General features: G+C 35.0%; 1 protein-coding gene across 2 annotated transcripts in view; it reads left to right on the forward strand.

Annotated features, from left to right (window-relative positions):
• The window catches only part of UPF2 (UPF2 regulator of nonsense mediated mRNA decay), a 107028-nt gene that overhangs the window by 49494 nt on the left and 32271 nt on the right, over window positions 1-25263 (forward strand). For both annotated transcript variants that reach the window (XM_028114686.2, XM_028114688.2), the window contains exons 9-15: window positions 6717-6825; window positions 13524-13637; window positions 16051-16167; window positions 17594-17779; window positions 20194-20397; window positions 21123-21398; window positions 23566-23749. In XM_028114686.2, the coding sequence (XP_027970487.1) occupies window positions 6717-6825; window positions 13524-13637; window positions 16051-16167; window positions 17594-17779; window positions 20194-20397; window positions 21123-21398; window positions 23566-23749 (1190 nt within the window). The remainder of the gene's footprint in view (window positions 1-6716; window positions 6826-13523; window positions 13638-16050; window positions 16168-17593; window positions 17780-20193; window positions 20398-21122; window positions 21399-23565; window positions 23750-25263) is intronic.

Consider the following 25263-nt stretch of genomic DNA (forward strand, 5'->3'; position numbering starts at 1 on the left):
TACCTCGCTTCTTTCACTTAATGTTTTCAAGATTCATGTTGTGGCATGTTATTAGAATTTCTTCCTTTTTAAGGCTGAATAATATTCCACACCCCATTTTGTTACCCATTTATCGGTTGATGGACAATAGGATTGTTTCCACTTTTTTAGCTACTAGGAATAAAGCTTGAGTACAGGTTTTTGTGTGGGTATGTTTTCATTTCTCTTGAGTATATGTCTGGGAGTGCAGTTGCTGTGTCCTGTGGTAACTCTTTAACGTTTTCAGTAATTGCCAAACTTTTTCACAGTGGCTGCACTATTTTATCTTCCCATCAGCAATGTATGAGGGCTTCAGTTTCTTCATATCCTCAAAACACTTGTTATTGTCCCTTTTTGATAATAGCCGTCTTAGTCGGAAGTGGTATCTTTCTGTGATTTTGATTTGCATTTTCCTAATAGCTGATGGTTTTAAGCATCTTTTCATGTGCTTATTGGTTGGTTGTATGTCTTCTTTGCAGAAATGTTTGTTTAAATCCTTTACCCCCCCCTTTTTTTAAAGATTTTATTTATTTATTTGAGAGAGAGAGAATGAGAGAGCACGAGAGGGAAGAGGGTCAGAGGGAGAAGCAGACTCCCTGCTGAGCAGGGAGCCTGATGTGGGACTCGATCCCGGGACTCCAGGATCATGACCTGAGCCGAAGGTAGTTGCTTAACCAACTGAGCCACCCAGGCGCCCTCCTTTACCCCCTTTTTAATTATGTTATTTATTACTGAGTTGTAAGAGTTCTTTATATGTTCTTTGTACGTGTGTCTTATCGAATATAATTTGCAAACATCTTCTCCCATTCTGTGAGTTGTCTTTGCACTTTCTTGGTATCATTTGTAGCATAAAAGTTTTAAAATTTGATGTCCATCTGTACAGTTTTTTTCATTTGTACATGTAGTTCTTAAAGGTTTGATCTGAAAGTGTTTTTACTTTTAGTGTGTTTTTCCTTCATTAAATAAATAGTTAGTTAAAAGAATGCTTAGAAGCCTGGCATTTTATCTCAGCCTATTGAAGGGCTCCACAGAAATGAAATCTACTAGAAATTCCCTTTGATATTTCATATCATTTTATAGTTAATTTGTAATATAACCATAACACTTATAATTGAAGTTTCGTATAAAGTGTTCACATCTTAGGTGTACGTATGTATCCACCACTTAGATCAAGCTAGAGATTGGGCCTAGCGTCTCAGAAGGCCCCCTCCCCTAAACTTTGAGTGTAAAATACCTAGAAATCTCTTAGTTCCTTGTTCTGGTACAGTCGAACCCAGTATTGGTTTTAATGACTTGGAAGCCATAGGGATTGCTAAATTTTAACAGATGGATGATCAGAATTTCTTTAGATTTAGATTAATATAAACAAACTGTTCAGGGAATGAAGTGCTTCCACTGGTTGTTGAACAGCTTTTCCTCTTAGTCTTTGAAGCCTGTTAGCATGTTGTACCACTTGATGGCGCTGTTGCACTGGGAGCGGCAACATTGTGAAAAAGTCCCTAGGGCATTTGGTTGTCGATTTCAGAGTAACTGACTCCAGTCTTTTATTATGTTTCATATTTTTTGAATCATCATCTGCTTGTTTTAATGAAGAAAATCCTTTGTATTCTTTTAATTGAACAGTAGCAGTATTCTTTCACATTCCTTCTTTTTCTAGGCATTTTTGAACAAGATAAAATTAGTAGCTTCCAACAGTTAAATTCTTTAGATTTTAAAGAGAAAAAAAGCTGGACTTTTCTTTTAGAAAGCTGATTGATTACGAGATAAAAACCTTTAAGAATTTCTTTTCTTGGGGCGCCTGGGTGGCTCAGTCGTTAAGCGTCTGCCTTTGGCTCAGGTCATGATCCCAGGGTCCTGGGATTGAGCCCCATGTTGGGCTCCGTGCTCCGTGGGAAGCCTGCTTCTCCCTCTCCCGCTCCCCCTGCTTGTGTTCCCTATCTCGCTGTGTGTGTCTCTGTCAAATAAATAAAATAAAATCTTAAAAAAAAAAAAATTTCTTTTCTTCCCCCTCAGTAACAAAATGTGTGTTTCTGCATTCTTATTACTTGTGGTTAATGACTGGATGTTTACTAACTTGATTATCATTAACTGCTAGTAAGATACTTAAATGTGTAATTTAAGAGACCTTGAAAATGTAAGCAAGGTTTTATTGTTTAAGAAAAAATCATTCTTTTTTAAATGGTTCACTCATTAACTTGGTAAAAATAATCATCACTCTCGAGGACAAAAATTCAGTTTTCAAAGGGAGAGGATCTAAGTTTATTTTCTAGTTGACTTTCACAAAAGTCTAAAAATACATATCTAGCTTAAATTTTAATACAGAGCTCTTTAGTTTCATTAAAATGTTTTATTTTGTGGTTAATACCTTCAGTGTGATTCGCATAGCATTTAGTACTCCATTCCCTTGCAGCCTTGCATGTATAGAAGGGTAGAAAAGACAGAAAAGCATACTGAAGCAGGACTAACATTGAAGAAATATATAATTTATTACCTTATTTCCAACATAAGGGATTTTATTTTGCAAAGTAAGGAATGAACAGTCACAGAGCTTGAAGATTTAAATAGGGCAGGGTGGCATTTACTATCAGCTATCCTTTTAATTATGAAAGGTATAATGGAAAAAGAGGACTTTTAGAAAAGTGTTAGTTTGAGAAGGATTTGGTGAGCTTTTTAGGAGTAGAGGATTCTGAGAAAATAGAATTTCTAATTTTACTTTCACATGTCCAATTCCCACAGAACAAAAACCAGGATTACTAACTATCTGGAAAGGTATAAAAGAGTTAAGATCTTCCAGGGAATCCTGAAACTATTTTTTAAAATCCCTTTGGAAGCTGAAAGCACTTACCTGTTTGTTAGTTCACCGATAGCAGCCTGAATGGATAGCACAGACTGCTTTCCTTTAAAAAATTTAGCTATTTCTACCTTTCTTTTGGGACTGGGAAAAAGCTTTGGTATAGATTGGGCTGATTTTGTAGAAGAAGAAAAAAATGAAATAAAGTGTAAGTGACTTGTCCAGGAAAAGAAGAAAAAGGAAATGATACAGTTAGGTTAAAATTTTTGATGCTAAGTGGGTATAATCTCATTGTATTGAAAAATACATTGAGGGGGCGCCTGGGTGGCTCAGTCGTTAAGTGTCTACCTTTGGCTCAGGTCATGATCCCAGGGTCCTGGGATCGAGTCCCACATCAGGCTCCCTGCTCCGCGGGAAGCCTGCTTCTCCCTCTCCCACTCCCCCTGCTTGTGTTCCTGCTCTCGCTCTCTCTCTCTCTGTCAAATAAATAAATAAAATCTTAAAAAAAAATACATTGAGAAAGACAACCAAAACTAAAATTAATTTTAAAAACTCAAGAGCTGGTTCTTAAAATCCAATAGGGAAGCATTTAGAAAATATAAAGAAAAAGAACATTTAAAAGTTTTAAGAAATGAGCCCGATAATAATGCTAGAGATATTTTTAAAAACCCTTGAAAAATCTCAGTGAAACTGAATTTTTGGGGGAAGATTATACATTTCCAAATTATTTCAAGATAAAACAAAGTAGACCAGTGAAGTTATCAGTTAATTTCATCTTAAATAGAGTAAGACTAGATAGCTTTATTGAGTTCTTTCAATCTTTTATGGAACAAGTGATTTTTCTGCTGTCTGGTTTGTTCCAGAGCATAGAAAAACAAACTTGCCATTTCATACTATGAATAGGCAGAATCTAATAAAGAAAGAGCGAGGAAGTTTGAATGATTGACCAGTCTCACTTTTGATTGTCCATATAAAAATTCTAAGTAAAAAACTAGCAAATCATATTTAATAGTATATTTAAAATAAAAATCCAGCAGGATCAGAGAATTGATCTTAGGATTAAAAAGATATTTTAAATAGGAAACATACGTAAAATAAGAGATTGTATTATTATCCTTTTAATTGCATAAAAATATTTGATAAGCTAGCTTTGATAAAATGTAAAACTTGATGAAGTTTAATATTATTTTTATAAAAATCAGATGGTACTTCCTTGGAGTGGTGAAGAATATTTTTGACTAAAAGCTAACAATAAACCTAGGGGCGCCTGGGTGGCTCAGTTGGTTATAAGCGTCCAACTCTTGGTCTCGGCTCAGGTCTCGATCTCAAGAGTTGTGAGTTCAAGCCCCGCATTGGTCTCTGCACTGGGCATGGAGTCTGCTTCAAAAAGGAAAATAATTAATAAATAAACCTAGTTATGGGATACCAGTAACATTTATTTATCTAACAAATGTTTACTGAGCACCTACTATGTTGTTGGCACTGTGTTGAGTACTAGTAAACTGTTTCCCATGGAGCTTACATTCTAGTGGGGAAGGGTGACAAGATAATAAACAAAACAAGTAAGTAGATTATATAATATGTTAGAAGGTGATAAATGCTGCTTTAAATATGCAGGGTAGAGGATTGGGGGTGTGGGGCTGGGTGGATTTGTGGTTTCAGGGGAGTATTTGGAAGAAGTCTAACTGAGGAGGTGTCAACTGGAAGTAAGACTTGGCCTTTGTGAGGGAGTAAGTGTAGATATTTGGGGAAAAGAAAAGCATCTTTCAGCTGAAAAAAAAGCCAGTGCAGAGACTCTGAGGTGAGCTTCCCAGCTATGGGAGGATTAGCCAGGGCAGCTGAGACTAGAGGTTACAGAAGTACTATTTGAGAGAGTTAGAACCTGAGCCTCCTAACTCCTAGCACATTCCTCTTTGTTGTCCTATGACCTCAGCTCTTGTATTCATTCAGTGTATTCTTTTTCTGATCTGAAATTGTGGCAGTCGGGGGTGGTAGAACCTAGGCATAGGTTTAAAGTAGTTTATTTGTATTTGGCAATTGGTTATGACTGAAACAGGAAAAAGTATTTGTTGCTAAAGTGGGTTTGAAAAACAAACGAAAAACCTAATAATATATTCTAACTAAAATGTATTACAATTGTAATATATTAAAATACAGTATTCCAACCAAAGTTTAAAAATGTAGAAAGTAAATTTGCTATTAGTGTGAATCCATCTATTATGCAAGAATATTAAAGGTTTATTTGTCCTAGGCTTTTTTTTTGACACTAGTAGACATGAAAAAATTATGTGTATTTATGAGAGTATCTCATTTTTGTAATATCAGGGAGTAATGTACCCCATATGTGCATATTTTCTGTATGACAGGAGCTTAACCTTCAGTTGATTAAACTTTTTAAATAATTTAAAGAAACATATAAAATAACATTTAACATTAAATGTCTTGATTTAGATCTTTACATAATTTGAGCTTTTCATTGTTTCAGTTAAAGAAAGATATGATGCCTTTATACTGAGTCACTACTACAAAGCCACTATTTTCTGAACTTCTCTTAGCATCTGTTCCATTATTTCTGAAGTGGTGATTAAAATATCCACCTTATAGGATGGTAATTAGGATCAACAAGTTCAATAAAGTGTATTAGGTGCCTAGGACAGAGCCTGGCAAGTTAATAAGAACTAAATGATAATTTTTAAAAGAAATTATAATGGTCAAAGAGGAGTGCAAAGGTTTTCAGGCTCTTAGATATGAATTTGAGTACTTCTCTCCACCTTCCAAATTGACCTCCATTCTTCCTTTCTTTGCTGTGTTTCTTCTTCTAGCTGAGCCTTAATCTGTCCATGCTGGGAGTTTCCAGATCTAATCCTGAACCTTGCATGGTGTGCATACTTTTTTCTCTGTTGATAAAACCATTTTCATGTATTATTCTATAGTGATGTCTTCAGGGATAACTATAGGGATATCCTGTAGGATTGTGTGTTTCTGTTCTCAGTGGCTGTAGGCTGTGTAGTTTTTTGAGCTCTTGTGTTGAATTTTTATAGTTTTTAACTTCCTTTCTCACTGTTAGCTCCCTGTAACTTGATACTGTTATCGCAGCTGTTTTTGTTAATTCCTCACTGCTGCTTATCTACAGCATCTGCTGAGTGTTGCATCATTGAGTAATCGAATTTTATAAAATAATGGCTGTGGCAGGAATGGAAAGTAAATTCATTCTGATTAGTAGTGGCTGCCTGGAGTGCTGGGTTAAGCAGGATTCTGGAACTGCATTCAGGTTTGATGAGAAAGTGCTCTGATACTGAAAGGGGTGGCAGCATGAATAACCACGTATTTGCCAGTTATTGTCTAGAGTAAGAGAGGATAGGCACTGTGGGCGAATCTGAGTAGGTTCTGTAATGAATAAGATGTAGAAGTGTGTGGGTTGTGATAATATTTTGACTTCTTAGATGCCTTCTTGGTTATCAGTTACCCTTTCACTTTAGACATTAAAGTTCCCAAATAACTGATCCGTGGATAAATGAAGGAAATGGTTTAAAAGGATTCTGTTTTGCACTATTTAAGTTACCATTAGATTTGTTTACTTAGTAATTATGTGATTAAAAATTCAGGCCATGTCAAAACTTGGTGCTTTCTGTGCTTGGTATTTCATACGTTATCAAAATTGTGTACTCAGTGAAATTACAAATGTGCAGTAAATGCACTGAATAGAAAATACCAGATTATTAATAAGCTTTCACAAAGCAGGTTGAATTTCCATGTGCTTCATTATGATGGCAATAAATAGGCACGTCTGTACGATTACTAGTTTTTATCATTTAATGTGTGAATATATCTGAGAAAGTTTAAATTTTAAGATGAATTACTTCTGGTATGTCTTTCCTTTTACATATATCACATATAACTTTTGCAGGTTGGATTTGCTACCATTTTATGCAAGATTGGTTGCTACATTGCATCCCTGCATGTCTGATGTAGCAGAGGATCTTTGTTCCATGCTGAGGGGGGATTTCAGATTTCATGTATGTATTTAAGCATTTATTTTGTTATATATGTACACACATACATTTATGTACTTACAAGTTGAGTGAGGATTCTTTAGTTTAAGAATATGATTATTGTATTGATAAGCATATTTTTGAAATTTGAGAGTGGTATAACAGTTCAGAATGTATGGACTTCTGAGTTTTTAAAATGTAAATTTTCTCAACAAAGCTTGAAATTGATAAGTGATATATTCCAATTTGGAGATGAGCTGTTGCTGCTACCTTGTTTCCTACAGGTACTGCACTTTTTGCTTTTGTAAAGTAAAAACCATTCTCCAAGGTCAAGAGAGCCAGCAGGTCTCATTGGTGTTCCCAGAAGAAACATAGGATTGGCCATGTGAGTCAGGTCACAGTGCCTGGAAGATGCCCGTTGGGGTGTCAGGAGTCCAAATGTCTGGGGGCACATGAGGTTGCATAATTGATCTGATCAGTGAATGCTGTCATAGTCCATGTTTTTACTGATTCTTGCCTTAACAATCTTTACCTTGTATAGCGGTAAGTTCTTAAAGAGTACCCTGGTAAGTACCAGGGACCGGTTTCCAGACAGCTTCTCTCCCTTTCCAGTCCTAGGGGTCTTAACAAATTGCCTGTTAGTGGTTCTCCAAATGCATACTATACAGCCTTGAAAGAAGTAAAATGATTCCTTAAAAGTGACTGAAAGTGAATATTGGTAGACTGAGAAGACATGTTTTCTGTGTTTTAAAAGCAGTTTGGAAACACTGAGATCAAGAGAATTAAATGGTTTTGTTTTTGTTCTCTTTTAAGAATTCCCAAAGCTTTAATAGGGTAATGTGCACTTTGAACCTGGAATGGGTCAAATATATAGTCACTCAAAGAACACACTTTGATAGATGCTGCCAGTTCAGGGATTGATGCACCAAGAGTCATGATATTCTCATTGATTTATTTAATCCCATCATGCAAAACAAGAAACGTTTCCTGGCAGACAGTATGACTCTATTATATGAGTTATGTATATACCCCTCAACCAAATCCAAAAACAGCACACAGGTTGCTGGACCAAGCATAATTAGTGCTTTTGGTGAGAAACTTAAGATTAAGAATATTCTATTCATGTATCTTTCGCCTCCCACATTTGATAATTGGGGTGGGAGTTGAGGGAATTGGCAGTTTTGTTCCTGATGTAATGCTTCATTACAACTCAAAGACTTAGCAGAATTCTAGGAGAACACTGTGGGAACCACTGCTTTCAGGGGAGAGAAGAAGGGATACTTGAGGTCCTTGATCACTTTGGCCTCCTCCGTGATCTATCTTTCCCCACCCTGACATCTGCAGACTTTGCCAACGACTTGCTTTTTGTCTACATATATGCTCAACACTTTCCCATCCTTAAGTGAAAATAAAATAATAGCAACAAGAAAATGTCTTTCAGCCTCACCCCCCATCCTCTTTCATTTGCTTCTTGTTTGAGTTTTTTTTAGAGTATACTTGTTTCTTCTGCTTCTGACATTTACCCTTTGTTTTACCATCACAGCACCCTGGCAGAAACTACCAATATCCTCTTAATTGCTTTATGTTGGTTGATGTCCCTGCAGATTCTAAACTGCTGGACTCTTCTGCTTTTTTCTGTCATTCTGTCTCCTCCCACTTGCTAGCATTGTTAACTCTGGTCGAGTTGCTTAAGTGGGGTTAATACTGGTATCTTTTCAAATGGGATTGTTCTTATGTATTAAACTAGATAATGGATGTGAAGTTCATCACACAGTGCTCAGACATAGATACTATTATAATAATAATTATCCCTTCTCTCTCACCACTCTCTCCTGGTTCTTACTTATGACTGCTAGTCTCAATATCTTTTATTAATAGCAAAATATCTTTTACTTTTTTCCAGCTGAGTCTGTATCTTTGCGTTCCCCATACTTTCTTCTTCACCCTCCTTTTTGACAGAACATATTTTACCTGGACTTCAGTTGACTTTTATTTCTCAGCAACCTCATTTACATGTCTCTTGCCAGAACCTCTCTCTTGGTGCTTAGAGAGTTCTCATGTAGTTCTAGCTAAATGTGTCCAATAAAATAAACTCAGGACTTCTCAAAAAACATCTTTGTCCTTCACTTCCTCATATCAACCTTTATTCTGTCTGTAAATTTGCAATATTTTTTCTCTAGTCACTAAGAGAAATACTTCTGCTTTTGCTCTGCAGACATTCAGGAGCCAGCATTCACCAAATTCTGTTGGTACTATCTTCTAAAACACTTCTTCAAATCTAGCATCTCCTCTTCATAGCCTGAATTATGAGAATAGCGTTTTACTCAGACTTCCCTGTCTCTGTCTTCTAATTCCAACATATTGTCACAGTCATACTTACGCTCTGCTGAGAACCTCACCTGAGAAATTAAACTCGTTAACAAAACTATAAGAAATCTCATACAGTAGTCAAAGAAATTCTTGTTAAAACAACAGAGCTGCTAATTTGACCAACAGATTAGTAAAGATAATAGAAATGAGAAACCATCTGCACTTGAGGTCAGAATTTGGAGAAGGAATTTGGTAATATGTTTCAAGATTCTTAGAGGCATTTATATATTGGACAACTTTGAGAATCTGTCCTAAGTAAGTAATCCTATATACCCAAAAAAGCTTTATTCACATCCTAAATTGTGGGGAAAAAATGGAAAATAAGCTAAAAGCCCAACAGTGAATTAAGAAAATGGTCATAAAGTCACAATGCTGAAATGATACAGAGCCACTGAAAGTACTATTTACCATAAAATTTTCATAACATATAGAAAGTGCTTCTTTTGGTGGAAAAAAAAAAAAGCAAACTGTAAAATCTTACACAGAATAAATTTACAGTTATGTTAAAATGCTTGGAATGTAAAGAACAGAAAAAAATTACATATTAATATGTTAGCAGTGGCTGTCTTTGAATAGTGGGGCAATAAGAAATATTTTTTCCTTTCTAATTTTCCATGCCCCAAATTTTCAACAGAGCCTGCTTCTTTAACAGTGAAGGGACAGCTTTTATTTAAATGTAAGTATATCAGACTGACTAACATTTTTAAAATTAGTGGTCTTTCAACTTTTTAAATCAAATCTCTCTAGTGGTAAAATAAATTGACCATATGTCCCAGTTTGGCATACTTACATGTAAATTGTATGTATCTGCAATTGTATGAAATATTTTATGTAAATTTATAAAATAAAAGTAAATTGAAAAGTATGAGATCAAAAACATAAATAGAAGTTCTAAGACTTTTTTCCAACACTCTAGTAGATCAAGGGTCTTACCCACCCTACCCTGGAGGTCAGTTGATCCACAGCATAAAATAAACTTTGAAGGCAAATTTACTTGTTTATAGACTCAGTGCCTTCTTAGTGTCTAGCATATAGTAGATTTTCCAAAAAATCAGAATGATTAAATGAGTAAAGTTTATGTAGAACAGAATGAGCAAATTACAGAGGACGATGTATAATGTCTGTTTGGGTGAAGTTATAGAAGGACCAGTTTGGGGAGGAGGGTCTTCCTAGATAGGCCTCGGAAATCCTTACTTTTTATATGGTGATGTATCTGAAGAGTTTTTATTAATGCTTATGAATTTAGTTATTCAGTTGATCTCAGTTTTAGCTGTCATTAATAAATGAGTTGTAAGCAACATTTTTGCTAACGAAGATTGATTGTATAAGTAAAATTCTATAATAGACATTGAACTAGAAATATGTAGAAAATTTTACATTAATTCATTTGCTTCTGCAGAAGTGTTTTGACATACCTTTTGATCATAAGGAGTCAACAAATGAGACTGGAAAATAATAAAGGGTCAGAATAAGTCAGTCTTTTTTATAAGTTACAGCCTTTTAAAAAGCCTTCATTTTATTCATCTGAAAATGAGGGGGTGAGATAATTGATTTTTCATAATTCATTCAAAAATTCTGTAATTTTGTCATGTTAGTTAGATTGTACCTCCTTACCTTCAATAATATTAAAGAATAATTGTAGATGATACACTATGTTACATGTTTTGAAAGTTAATAATGCTCAGTAACACCTAAAATTGTATAATGTTCCACAGCAGTTACTAAGAGCTTGTACATGCAGAATCACCGAAAGAGATTTTTAAAGACATGTTTGTACACTTCTCAGCCCTATTCCCTCTAAAGACTCAGCTTCAGTATATTATTTTTTAATTGCTTCCTTATACATTTTTTGTCTCCATGTTTCTTCAACTGTAGAAGAAACACATGCTCAGTGTGGGTTATTTAGAAAATATAAAATACATAATTTAGAAAGAAAAGGGATTCCCCATAATTTCATTACGTTAAAGGAAACCTGTTAATCTTTTAGCATATTTTCTTTACCTTTTTTCCCCTCTAGTTTTTTTGGGGGGGGTGAATTTATAGTATATGTATAATTTTCCATTCTTTATTTCTCACTGAGAAGCATTTTGCCATCATTTAAAACACCTCTTAAACATCTTTTTAAAGGAGGTAAATCTTTTGTTCTGTACACTAGTTGCTTAGAAATCAAGTGAAGTGTAGCTGTTGTTACTACCACCACTACCTCCATCATCATCACCATCCTTATTTTTATCTTTATTTTACCAAGTGAGCCAACAGTTCAGGGAATTTGTATGAATTATCCAAGATGATATACCCCCAGAATGGCGCAGAATGACTGCAAGGGCTCAGATTTTTGGCTATAGATCATTTGCTCTTTTTTGTCCCTGCGATACATCTATAAACATTAAGCGTTTTCATTTATTTGTTCACTCCATAAGCATTATTTAGTGTCCACGTATTAGTGATACAAATATACAAAGATGGATAAAATTAATAATAGCTGATATTTATTGAACTCTTCCTGGTGCCAGGCACTATTGTGTGTACTTTACATGTATCAATTGACTTAAGACAACAACTTTATGAGGTAGGTTACTTTTATTAGTTCCATTTTAAAGATGAGATTGAGGCACAGAGTTTAAGTAACAGCTAGTAACTGGTTAAGCTGGTATTTAAACCCAGCAAGTCTGGTCCAGAGTCCATACTCTTAATGTATCCTAGGAGTTCATAAAAAAGATCGATCAGTATGAGGAGCTTTTCATATGCAGTACTTAACGAACATTTATTTTGAAAGGATCTTCATGAAAGCTGTGCTGTTTTCTGAATTGCTAAAATAGTCAACATGAAAGCTCTATGAGTTGAATTTTATGATTTTATTTTTAATCGCAGTTTTATTGATGCTTTAATAAATGCTAATAGTGAGCTTCTAGTTTGCTCTGATGTTTTAAATGAGTAAACATAGTTTTGTTTAAAAATTATCCCTGAAGAGCTAAAAAATCTTAACACCTGTCTCTGTTTACTGTAGAAAGTAGGTCCTTAAAAATGAAGATGATAAATTCAATCCAAGTGTTAGCTCCTTGAGTACGTAGAAGTTTAGTATTTATATAAATGACTCATTAATTATCTAGCTGCTGGTGAGTTTAGGCCTTGTTTTAAAACCCAGCATATACGAAGGTAGTGGAATTCTCAAGTAATAGTTAAGAGACTGGGATTTGATTTGATTTGATTTATTTTTTTTTATTTTTTAAAGATTTTATTTATTTATTTGAGAGAGAGCATGAGCAGGGGGAGAGGCAGAGGGAGAGGCAGACTCCCTGCTGAGCAGGGAGCGCGATGCGGGACTCGATCCCAGGACCCCGGGATCACGACCTGAGCCAAGGGCAGCTGCTCAACAAACTGAGCCACCCAGGCATCCCAAGAGACTGGGATTTTAGTACTGATCTTTCATCAAGTCACTTTAGAGCTTTGTGTTGTCTTGTTTAAATTATTAAATCAGGTTATAACAGCTATTGTTTCTTTCTCAGAATGTTGTTATGTGGAACAAATAAGGTAGGATAGTAATCTGGAAAAGTAGAAAACACTAAACTGGTTCAAGGCACCACCATATTGAACAACTGAATAAGAGAGAGTATTCTGAAAAAGTACATTAAACTAGTTCAAGGCACCACCATATTATTGTCACTGTTGTTCACATAAAAGGTTTCTAGACTGTTGGGTTTTTTCTCATGAAAATGTAATCCATTTACATTTATCTTGACGTATGTTTGCATTGTACTATTGGAATAGGATTTTGTTGTGCTGAATATTTCTTTGAAATGTATGCCTAAGTTAGGGGGCTTGTATTTGCAATAAAAAAGAATAGTGATTATATCAGAAATTCCACTGTAATGAGTTTATGATAGAAAATGCATACTGTAGTTCATAAGTGTAGTATACTAAGCCTTAATAATATTTTTGCTTAAGTGAGCTCTTGATACTTTTATTTTTAAAGCAGCATTTCCTAAAATGTGTTCCTTATAATATTAATTTACTGGGATGTTAACTAGTGGTTGCTAGCATCTCAAAAGGAGGTTTGTGTTGCTAAATAAATTTGAGATAAATTGAATTAAATTAGGTTAAACAGGGTTCTTTATTTCAGAACCAATTTAAGCCCAATAAAGTGCATAGTTTCCCCAAATTATTTGACCATGGAACTGTTGGCAAATCCTGTCCCGGTACTCGTGTTCCACAGAGCTGATTTTGCCTTAACTTAAAGTAATTTGAATAGCAAGAAATCTACCCAAATGCAATCTTACTAAATTACATTTCTTATCACATAGATTTCAAAATGTTAATTCTCTAGCTAATGTCTCTTTTCTCTTAATTTGTAGGTACGAAAAAAGGACCAGATCAATATTGAAACAAAGAACAAAACTGTTCGTTTTATTGGAGAATTAACTAAATTTAAGATGTTCACAAAAAATGATACATTACATTGTTTAAAGGTTAGTGCTGCATTATTTGAGTTTTGAGTTTTTAATAGACAAAGTTTTAGTTATAAATGCTGGAAAACTTGAAATAAGTAAGGAATATTTGTTTAATCCGAAGGACAAGAAAGGAGCAAAAAAGAACGTTAAGCAGATAAGCAGAGTTGAAAACAAATGATAGTATGGTAGATAGAAATGCAGCTATCACAGTAATTACATGAAATGTAAAAGGACAAAATACATGAAGTAAAAGCCTGAAGAATATAAGACTTGATTAAAACAACACTGTAGGCTGCCTACAAGAAAGATAAATATGAAGACCAGAAAGGCTAATGTAAAAAGATGGGGGGAATATACCATGGAAGCACTGACTAAAAGTTACCTAGTTTTGGGCACCTGTGTGGCGTAGTCGGTTGAGCGTCCAACTCTTGGTTTCACCTCAGGTAGTGATCTCGGGGTCATGGAATCGAGCCCCGCGTCGGGCTCCGTGCTTAGTAGAGAGTCTGTTTGACATTCTTTGTCCCTCTCCCTCTCCCCCTCCTACTCATGCTTGTCTGTCTCTCTCTGAAATAAATAAATCTTTAAAAAAAAAAATTCACCTATTTTCATTATCATCAAACAAGGTACAAAGCATTTATTATAAATAAAGAAGGACAATTCATAATGATGAAGAGCTAATTTTAGCAGGAAACTATTACCTATTACCTTCCTGAATTGGTATGAATCCAGTTAAGGGACCTTCAAAATATATAAAACAAGAATCAACAGGGAAAGAAGTAAAGAAATCCACAGTAATAGTGAGAGACTTTGAAACACCTTTCACTAACTGAAAGAAGAGGCAGACGAACCTGGATCTGATTGACACTATACCCAACAGCATCAGAACTTAAAATCTCTTCAGATGCACATGGATCATTTACCATAATTAACAACAACAACAAAATCACAGCATATTAGAAAAGCTTGAAATTATTCAGAGTGTTTTCTGTCCACAATGGAATTAAGCTAGAAATAAGTAAGTAATTATATGTGGGAAAGCTGATGCAGCAGAGATGGAATAATTCTACATTTGGAATTGATCATGACTAACAATGACAAATTTTATATCAAATTGATTTCCTTAGTATATTAGGTATATTACACAGAGTGGGTCTCATGGATTCAAGTACATTTGGAAAACCCTGAGCTAAACAAATTTATCAAGTTTCTTTACTGCTTGATTTCTTAAGAGTGTTTAAAATATTAATAGTCATTATTGGGACGCCTGGGTGGCACAGTCGTTAAGCGTCTGCCTTCGGCTCAGGTCATGATCCCAGGGTCCTGGGATCGAGTCTCACACTGGGCTCCTTGCTCAGTGAGGAGCCTGCTTCTCCCTCTCCCTCTACTGCTCCCCCTGCTTGTGCTCTCTCTCTCTCACAAATAAATAAATAAATATCTTTTAAAAAAATATTAATAGTCATTATTGATATTCAAGGGGTTAAGTTTCCTAAACCTACTTGGAGCATCTCAGAAGACAACAGAGTACATTTAGGGAAACTCTAGACAGCATTTTAAGAGTGATTATGTAAGATTTCTCAATGCTGTATTTGAAGGGAATCATACCATGGAACAATTTAAATGTTAGTATATTTTTTTATAGTAATTATTACAAACACATAGGAAGGATATACATTTCTTTGACTTAGAAATTCCATTTCTATATGTTTGTTTTAAGGAAATAATAAACATGTTTACAAATTTATCTACAAGGATGTTTGTCCCACAGGTGTTTAAGTAGCAAGAAATTGTAAACAAATTTTAATATCCAATAAATAAGAATCACTTAAGTTTTAGTGTAGTTCATATTATACAGTAATATGCCCCTTTTAAATCATGCCATAGAAGGATAAATAAGGACACAGCAAAATAGTCATATTAGCTGAAAAAATATCAAGTTATTAAATAATGTGATATGTTTGAATCTGTTTTGGTTTAGAAAATATGCATAGAGAAAAATTGGGAGGATCATTACTGAAATGTTATGGCAGTATGTTATGTTTGTTCATACAATGAGCCTGTTGTGGTCAGAATTTTACAAGTAAATGTCATATAAACCAAAACAAAAAAAAAAGATTTAGAAAATGTTAGCTGTGTATTTCATAGATGTTTAAATACCTGGCATCTAATAGTCAATACAGAAAGGGCTATGGTACTAGTTTTCATGTATTTATCTTAAAGAAAAGGCATTAAGTATATTGACAATTTTATATAAAATTTTTGTGGCTGAACACAAGATACTCAGCAATGAAGCTAAGCTTGTTAAGCCAAAGTAGACTAACTTTTGTTTTTCACACATAACATTTTTAAAGTTGTTACACACATTAGATCAGTATTTTCTTTCTTTAATAGGACTGAAGTGTTGTCTTTGTGTTTTCTCATCTTCTTATTGCAGATTCTTCTATCAGACTTTTCCCATCACCATATTGAAATGGCATGTACTCTACTAGAAACATGTGGAAGGTTTCTTTTCAGATCACCAGAATCACACCTGAGGACCAGTGTACTTTTGGTAAGAGCTTGAGGATCCTAGCAGGAGCTTGAGGTTCTTGATTTACTTCAGGGGTTAGAAATATTGACCAGTGCCTATGATCTTGCTCTGCTATATAAATAGAAGGGTTTCTTTCTAAACTAGAACCTCCCATATTTATGTGCTGTGGCCATTCCAGGAGAGTTATAGGAATTTTTCTCACTTGGCTGCCAGTGAGTTCACTGTATTGTAAAGGAGGATTAAGTTCAACCCCAAATACCTTTTGATTAATGATGCAAATGAGCAAGTACTGTTAATACTGTTATGTTAGAGCCGTTTTTTACGGATGTTCTTGAATGTTCAAAGAAGCCATTGTTAATGTGCCTTAAGCATATAAATTACAAGCTTAAAAATACAAAATTTAATTTAAAAATTAAAAACTGTAAGCCTGAAAAATTAACTTGGGGTAGAAGCTATTTCTTAAGCTACTTAGGATGCTTAAATGGCCATCAGGTTTATTAAGCAATTAAGTTATTATGCTTATTGATAATATCCATGCATTCCCTTGGAGCCTTGGGAGGGTGGGAAGTGTGGTGGCAGAGTGAATATTGGTGTTAGTGTTAAAGAGAGCTCAGATTTAGGAATCCCTGAGCATATACTATCATTACATCAGTGTTACTGTTACAGAAGTCTTGATTGTATCATTTTCTTTAGATAACTTACTTTTTTTAGAATCCAGTTGTGAGCCTGAATATTCTCTGCCAATAATATTTAATATGAAGAAACAAGAGAATTTATTTCTAATAAACAAAAATATTAATGTGGAGTCTGTCAAATGGAATTGATTTCCAAATTCTCTCTAGGCTTATATCACACTAACAAAAGTCATTCCAAGTTCAAATTTTTATCGTAACAAAGAAAAAGCTCTTCTTGCTCTTTGGCTCAGACTCTTAAGGTTAAATGAGACCATGTGTATAAAAATGTAATAGAGCTAGCTTTTAATGTATTTATTTACAATATTTGGATCCCCTATTTTTGCTAGGGAAAACATTTACTAGTCATGGTGGTATGGATGGATATTGGATTGGCTCTGGATCTTTTCCCCTTTTATAGCAAAAGCAGCTAGCTTTGATCACTGGTTGACTAGATCCGTTTTGAAACACCGCCTCTTGAGTTGATGCTCAGGGGCTGTGGACAAGTTATAAACCTTGGCTGCTTTTAGTTTTCTTGCTTGTAGAGCTGTGTCAGAGCCTAAGGTCTAACACCAAGCAGTCATGTACTAATTTGTTGTAAAAACATGGTTTTGGTATAGTAGTGTGCTAGTATATTCTTAGGAATACCAAAAGATTGGTGTTTTTTTTTTCCCATCCTTTTCTAGTTCTTTATCCTGAAATTTTGTCAGAATAGAAATTTGGTTAGGGATAAACATTAGAATAGAAGTATTTTGACTTAGATGTTTTTATTTTAGGAGCAAATGATGAGAAAGAAACAAGCAATGCACCTCGATGCAAGATACGTTACAATGGTGGAGAATGCATATTACTACTGCAACCCACCTCCAGCTGAAAAAACAGTGAAAAAGAAACGTCCTCCTCTCCAGGAATATGTCCGGAAACTTTTGTACAAGGATCTCTCCAAGGTTACCACTGAGAAGGTAAATCTCATTGAAATCATAAAGTAATAGTCAATTCAAGATTTGTAGTAGTGCTAAGATGATATAATATTCAACCAAACTAATTCTTTTTCATCCTAATGATTATAGTATTAAGAGCAGTGCACTTGGCTTCTAGCCTGTGCACTAAATTGTTTCGGTCAAGAACATATATTTCAGTTTCTCCAGATCAGTTTGTTTATAGATTGCTTCAGTGTTTGACAAAGTTGGATAAGAAATGTAAGCAGTTTGCATTTTTTACATTTTGTAACAGGAGAATTTGAAGCAGAGCTGTTAAAGTTTCAGCAGTGAAGGTTAGGAGAGTTAAGATTAGATTACAAGTTGAATTGTGATTGCTTCTATACAAGTCATCCTAAAATGGAAGTCATATGATGATACATAATATATAGGACATATGTTTTGTTTTCCTTTTATGATTCTTACTCTGAAGTGGTAATTCTTGTAATTTTAATTTTGGTGCTGTTTATATTTGAAATTACTACTTTGTCTCTGATGTTCTATAATGAATTTGACTTTAAATATTCTGCTTCAGTGCAGGGGATCCTAACCTTGAGTGGGCTTTTGGAGGTCCGTGGCCCTCTGAAATATCATAATTTTGGTCAATTTCCAGAAAAGGTTAAGAAGTGCTGACCTGTTTTCTTAATTATTGCAGTTACCTTGTTAGAAACTTCACTTTTTAAGTAGGAAATGTTGAACAGAACATTTCATGGTTAACTCTGCGAGTTGAAACAACACAGTGTAGAACTTTTTTCTTTTTAGGAAAAAAAAAGTAAAACAAATTAGCTGCTGGAAAGAGAAAACCTGTGGGGAGGAGAAAAGGTGTGCAATAATACACGCATTATACATGGGTGATAAAGAATGATCATGGGACTTTGGAAATTGGACTCAACTTTCAGAGAGTCAGGGATAGTAGTTGTTTCCATCAAGTAGTTTGAAAGCTATTTTAGAATTAGCTAAAAGTTTAAAAAAATATAGGTTGCTGTGTGGTTAAGACATTAACATTTCCAACAAACTGAGGGTTCTGGAGGGGAGGGGGGGTGGGAGGATGGGTTAGCCTGGTGATGGGTATTAAAGAGGGCACGTTCTGCGTGGAGCGCTGGGTGTTATATGCAAACAATGAATCATGGAACACTACATCAAAAACTAATGATGTAATGTATGGTGATTAACATAATAAAAAAGACATTAACATTTCCACTGAAGCTGATTTGAGAACATAATAAGTGCTTGAAAGATGGATGGTGGTTAGGGTACCTGGATGGCTCAGTTGGTTAAGCGTCTGCCTTCGGCTCAGGTCATGATCCCAGGGTCCTGGGACCGAGTGCCACATTTTGGTCCCCGCTCAGCGGGGAGTCTGCTTCTCCTTCTCCCTCTGCCCCTCCCTGCTGTGCCTTCTCTCTTTCTCTCTCTCTCTCTAATAAATAAAATCTAAAAAAAAAAAAAAAAAAAGATGGATGGTGGCTGTAGAGATGAAGAGTGCTTTGCCATCTGCCAATAGTATCCTTTTTTTTTTCCTTTTCTTCCAGAATGAAAATGGAAGGAACTTGATTATAGGTAGAACAGAACTCTGCTCACCATCTCATTACCAGTAGGGTTTTGAAACAGTTAATGGCTAACTTATAATGAGCCAGTCAGTTTCCTATGTACCTCACATACTTTAACTTGTCTAATCCTTAACAACAAACTGTGGAGGAAGTGCTGTTATTATCCCCCCTTTACACACGAGGAAACAAGATGCTGTGTAATACTAGTCTTGACGTTCATCTTAAGTTATCTTTTAACCCACTGATCTTGGGTTTACTTATTTACTGGAAATTTTTGATTTATAAGAAGTATCTGAGATTATTTACATTAGTGATATGCAAAAGAAAATATTTTTGGTAAACCTTGGGTATATGTTTTTAGTGATTGGATTTTGTGAGTATATACTATTAGCCTGATTGAAGATCTGGAAACTCTAGGAAATTTAGGGGCATCATGAAGAGATGTAGGGCAAATGTGACTAAATTTTGCCAATAATTAGAAATATCTCACTTTTCTCACTTTTCCTGTCTCTGAAGTGAAGAAGCTGGGAGAGGATCTCTAAAGTATTTTTCTTTTATTTTTTTAAGATTTTATCTATTTTGACAGAGAGAGAGTGTACAAGCAGGGGAAGCAGCAGGCAGAGTGAGAGGGAGAAGCAGGCTCCCTGTTCAGCAGGGAGCCCGATGTGGGGCTCGTGGGATCATGACCCGAGCCAAAGGCAGACGCTTAACCGTCTGAGCCACCCAGGTGCCCCTAAAGTATTTTTCATTTCAAAAGTTCTGTGACTGCAAAATCAAAATATCTATATTATTGGGTATATTGGAGTATTATATACTTATCTCAGTAAATGAAACAAAATTCTCTCCATGTAGGTTTTGAGACAGATGCGAAAGTTGCCCTGGCAGGACCAAGAAGTGAAAGACTATGTTATCTGTTGTATGATAAACATCTGGAATGTGAAATATAATAGTATTCATTGTGTAGCCAACCTCTTAGCAGGACTGGTCCTCTACCAAGAAGATGTTGGAATCCATGTTGTGGATGGAGTTTTAGAAGATATTCGATTAGGAATGGAGGTAATAAGCACTTTCCTTAAAGTTATCAAATTGGAGTTTGTGGAGAATTTAAACAGCTTTTAAACTGATTATTGAAAAATAATAATTCGGAAGCCGTCCTTTTCCCTTATGATGTCAATTTACTGTTTCTTCAGAGTTACTGTTTTCTTAAAGAACCCAGTTGTCTCAGATTTCCTGGTCGTCTTTCAGGCTAGTGCTGGAGAAATTTTTTTGCTTCTTTTTCTCAAGTTCAGTTAGGCGTATTTTGGAAGAGTATAGTAGATTTAATTATTTCTGGGGCACTAGAACTCAGGTTATAGGAATCTATAAATCTTTTAATTAGGTGAATTGGTAATCTTTTGATAAGAATTTCTGTAAACCATTTCCTCTTTCTGTTGTCTTATCGTTTCCTTAATTCATGGATTACAGAAAAATAAGTTATGGGGGGCTGATAGGGAGAATTACATCTTAACTCTGTCATCAACTCAGTTAATGATAGCTTAGTACTAAATTTAATACTTAACTTGTTCTTTTTATTAAAACATTTTAAAGATAGCCATTTCTTAGAGAAAAAGGATACCCAGAAGTGATCACTTTATTGGAAAAGAAGGAAAGAGCCCATTTTTTCCCCTCTGTTTAGTGTTCTTTCAGTAATTGGTATTATCAAATGACAGGGGAGAATTTTACCCCTTTTCAACACATTACTACTCTTTAATGGAAATCTGTGTTTTTTTTTTTTCCTTTAGGTTAATCAACCTAAATTTAATCAGAGACGTATCAGCAGTGCCAAGTTCTTAGGGGAACTTTATAATTATCGAATGGTGGAATCAGCTGTTATTTTTAGAACTCTTTATTCTTTTACTTCATTTGGTGTTAACCCAGATGGCTCTCCAAGTTCACTAGACCCTCCTGAGCACCTTTTCAGAATTAGACTAGTGTGCACTATTTTGGATACCTGTGGCCAATACTTTGACAGAGGTTCCAGTAAACGAAAACTTGATTGCTTCCTTGTATACTTTCAGGTATGTAAACTCAAATATGCAGTTTGGCATCATTTAATGCATTGCTTGTGTTACAGAAATATTAGAGAAGAAACACAGTAGCATTCATATATCACATCATCATTAGATTAGATTTTTTTCTTCCTGCAAGGGTGTGCTACAGATTAAAAATATATGATGTATTCTACTGTATAAACATTCTACTTGCATTGTCACTTTTATGATTAACAATGATTGATCATTAATTTTGGGAATTATTTTGGTATGGTTCATAAATTTGATATAGTAATTTATGGATTATGGCGTTTGGTATGGTAATTTATGAATTAAATTACCTGTGATTTTTGTACATCTGATAACATTTTTAACTCATCTGTGTTCTGATTTTACATCTAAAATTCTTGTTTCTAAACAATTTCACTTTTTTTTTTTTTTTTAGAAAAAAAGCTATAGTTTTTGGGAAACTATATTTTGGGAAAATATGTTATTTTCAACACAGGAAAAAATATTTGTTCACTCATGGTAAACTCTTGGGTTGTACTTCCCTATTTTAATTTCAGTTAATTATGTAAACTTAATGATTTAGACTAAGTACAGTATAAATTAAATTCAGAAACAAATATGGAGACAGTTCCAACAACTTTTATAAGGTTGGTGTTGCAAAAGTTAACTTAGGTTTAGGTTGAACTGCTCACTATTGAATTCTCCAGGTGTTACTGAAATAAAGTACTGAAAGTACCATTCAATTCTATATGATCATTCTATTCTATATAATCTCTTGTTAGTGTTTTCTTCATTTATTTATTGGTGAAGAAAAAAAATTGAAAACTATAACTTTTGAAGTATCAAAAATATATCCACATAGTGGCTGCTGTTAAGTGGAGGCAAATACTCTGGGAGAAGAGCAGTTGTTAACTTTGTTCTGTCACTGTACCTGTGCAGTAGAGGACAACTTGTTACTCCCTTGTTCTCTGAATTGACAAGAAAATGGGGAGGGGAGTTTTGCAGATTTGAGAGTCAGATTCCCTGTTGTATGTAAGGACTATCTTAAGTTGGAGACTATCGAAAACCAAAGTTTTGCTGCAAAATGTCAGCTGTAACTATCAGCATCAAAAGTAAATTCTCTTTCAGAAGAGTATCCTTATTTGCATTCACTCTGAAATCCCAGAGTGAGAGAAAAAAGCCACTCAGAAATATCCAGGAGCAGAAAGAGACAAAAGTATATTTTGATTAACAAGCAGAAAGGTGTAGCAGGGTATACCTAGGGAATTGGGAGTAAGGAGTGAGTGAAGTCTGGGGGCTGAGGGCAGTGGGTTCTAGGTCAGAGAATGTACAGTTTAATATGGCAAGGTCAGATAGAAAGGACCACCTGCAGCAGTGCTTCTAAACTTTAATATACATATGCACCACCTGGAGATATTGTTAAAATGCAGATTGTGATTCATTTGGTCTAGAGTGGGGATCCCAAGAGTCCTCATTTCTAACAAGCTCACAGTTGAGGTCCACACTTTCAGTAGCAAGGACCTACAAACTGGAGAGGAGAAAGCACCCAGAAGAATACCCTTTTATATATAAGCAAATTCTTGGGTTGTGCTTTTTAGTTAAACTTATGAATTACAAAGTAGAAAATAGAATGAAGGAACCAGGCTAGGAGAAGAGAGGGAAGATCTCTATAAACAGTACTATGTACATAGTAGCTGTTCAATAAATGTTTGTGGATTAATGATTTTTATATATTTCAAAAATTGTATCTTCAGGTACTTTCATTGACCTGTTTAAAGAACAGAGCAGGTAGCATAGAGAAAATAATAAAAATGTATCAAAATTACGGCTTTGAATCTGGTAGCTTTTGTTGTTTTGTAAAATAAATATTTAAACCCTGTTTGGGGTTTGGGAGTAGGTTTTCTGCCTTGTTTCAGTACCTGGAAATTTATTTGATATTTTATTTATGATTTTTCCTTGCCTTTAAAAAGGATTTTTGACAGTTGTAATAAAAAAATTAAAATCACCAAATGGCTTAGAAACTGGATTAGGATTATTACTGTTGACCATTAATAAAAATGGTAGGTGTTTTATACAACTAAGTTTTAGCTTAGTTATTATAACTAGGTAACATCACAATGTAGAGTATTATTTTAAATGTTTTTGTTATTTCTTATAGCTAAATTTATTTTTCATTTGTTATCAGCGTTATGTTTGGTGGAAGAAAAGTTTGGAGGTTTGGACAAAAGACCATCCATTTCCTATTGACATAGATTACATGATCAGTGATACACTAGAACTGCTAAGACCAAAGATCAAACTCTGTAATTCTCTGGAAGAATCTCTCAGGCAGGTACACGACTTGGAACGAGAATTCTTAATAAAACTAGGTAAGCAATTAATTACAGAGAGAAAATGAAGATGATATTTGCCAGGTTGTTTCTAGAATTTGCTTTATGTTGTTATCAGAGTTTGCTTTTGTATATTTTCTGTTTTCAGTGTTGACTGTTACATAATAGTGTTAGGTAAGACCTGGGTGGCATACTTCTTGATTTCATTAAATAATCCCAACTTGGAGGAAAACAGTCAGGTGTAAGACTTGAAGGAAAGGATAGTGATGGAAAAACACTCTCCTGGGGTTCCTGGGTGGCTCAGTTGTTAGGCATCTGCCTTCGGCTCAGGTCATGATCCCAGGGTCCTGGGATCGAGCCCCTCATCGGGCTCCCTGCTTGGCGGGGGGCCTTCTTCTCCCTCTCCCACTCCCCCTGCTTGTGTTCCCTCTTTCACTGTCTGTCTCTCTGTCAAATAAATAAATAAAATCTTTTAAAACAAACAAAACACACTCTCTTGTCAGCCTTTCTTAATTAGTAGAATTTTTGGTTGCTAATACAAAACACTTTTGATGAAAGCATCTCTTACATATATAGTATATATTTTCAACAAGCATTATTTCCTAAGATACTGCAGGCTAGACACTGTAGAGAGAGTATCTGTTAGAAGTTTTGGAACTACCCTGTGGAATTTCAGACCTTATTCCCTGGGAAAGTTGTCTCTATTTCTAAGGATCAGAGAAAATGTGAGAACTACATGCTATAGGACAATTGGTCTGTTCAGTTTCTCAACATCCTTCTGAGACTGTTCTGGAAGAAGAGTTAGCTCTTGAATAGCTCCCAGGGAGTAGGAGCCGACTAACTTTGTCAGTGGAAATAACTGGAATGAGGTTCAGCCTTACCAATCTGGTTTGCTTGCTAATTAGTTTTTAGCATGTTAACATGTTTTATTGTAGTCATTTCAAAGTAACATGTATTTAGGCTGTTAAGCTAGTGTTTTATTTCCGGCCATTACTTGGTACCCATATGTCTGTCATTAGGAGATCCTTAAGCTTCACCATTTATGCTAAATGCATAAATTTACTATGTCGCATATCTAATGGCAAAGGTATTTGTGACTTTCTCCCTCGAAAACTATTGTTTTTCATATTATATCCAGCATTTTAATAGGATTTCTTTCTCCAAAGGTCCATCCTGCTTCAGGGAATATGATTGCTGTTATCTATTTGAGCAGTATTTTTAAAGGTGCTACTGATTGTGAAACTATACACTTTTCTACCACTCCACCCAGAGGGGCATATGTGATCCCTTTGTTCTTTGAACTTTGTCCCAAGTTACCTACTTTTTTTTTCCTTTTCAGATTTCCAATTGTATCAAATGATCATTTCAGGCAGAGTACTCATTTATCTTATTTCATTTACTTCAAATGCTTTTTTTTTTAAGATTTTATTTATTTATTCATGAGAGACAGAGGGAGAGAGAGAGGGAGCGAGAGAGAGAGAGAGAGAGAGAGAGAAGCAGAGGGAGAAGCAGGCTCCCAAGGAGCAGGGAGCCCGATGCGGGACTCGATCCCA

Source organism: Eumetopias jubatus, unplaced genomic scaffold (assembly GCF_037043125.1).
Source record: "Eumetopias jubatus isolate StellerSeaLion01/CBP00866 unplaced genomic scaffold, mEumJub1_p1.0 scaffold_8, whole genome shotgun sequence".
Lineage (NCBI taxonomy): Eukaryota > Metazoa > Chordata > Mammalia > Carnivora > Otariidae > Eumetopias > Eumetopias jubatus.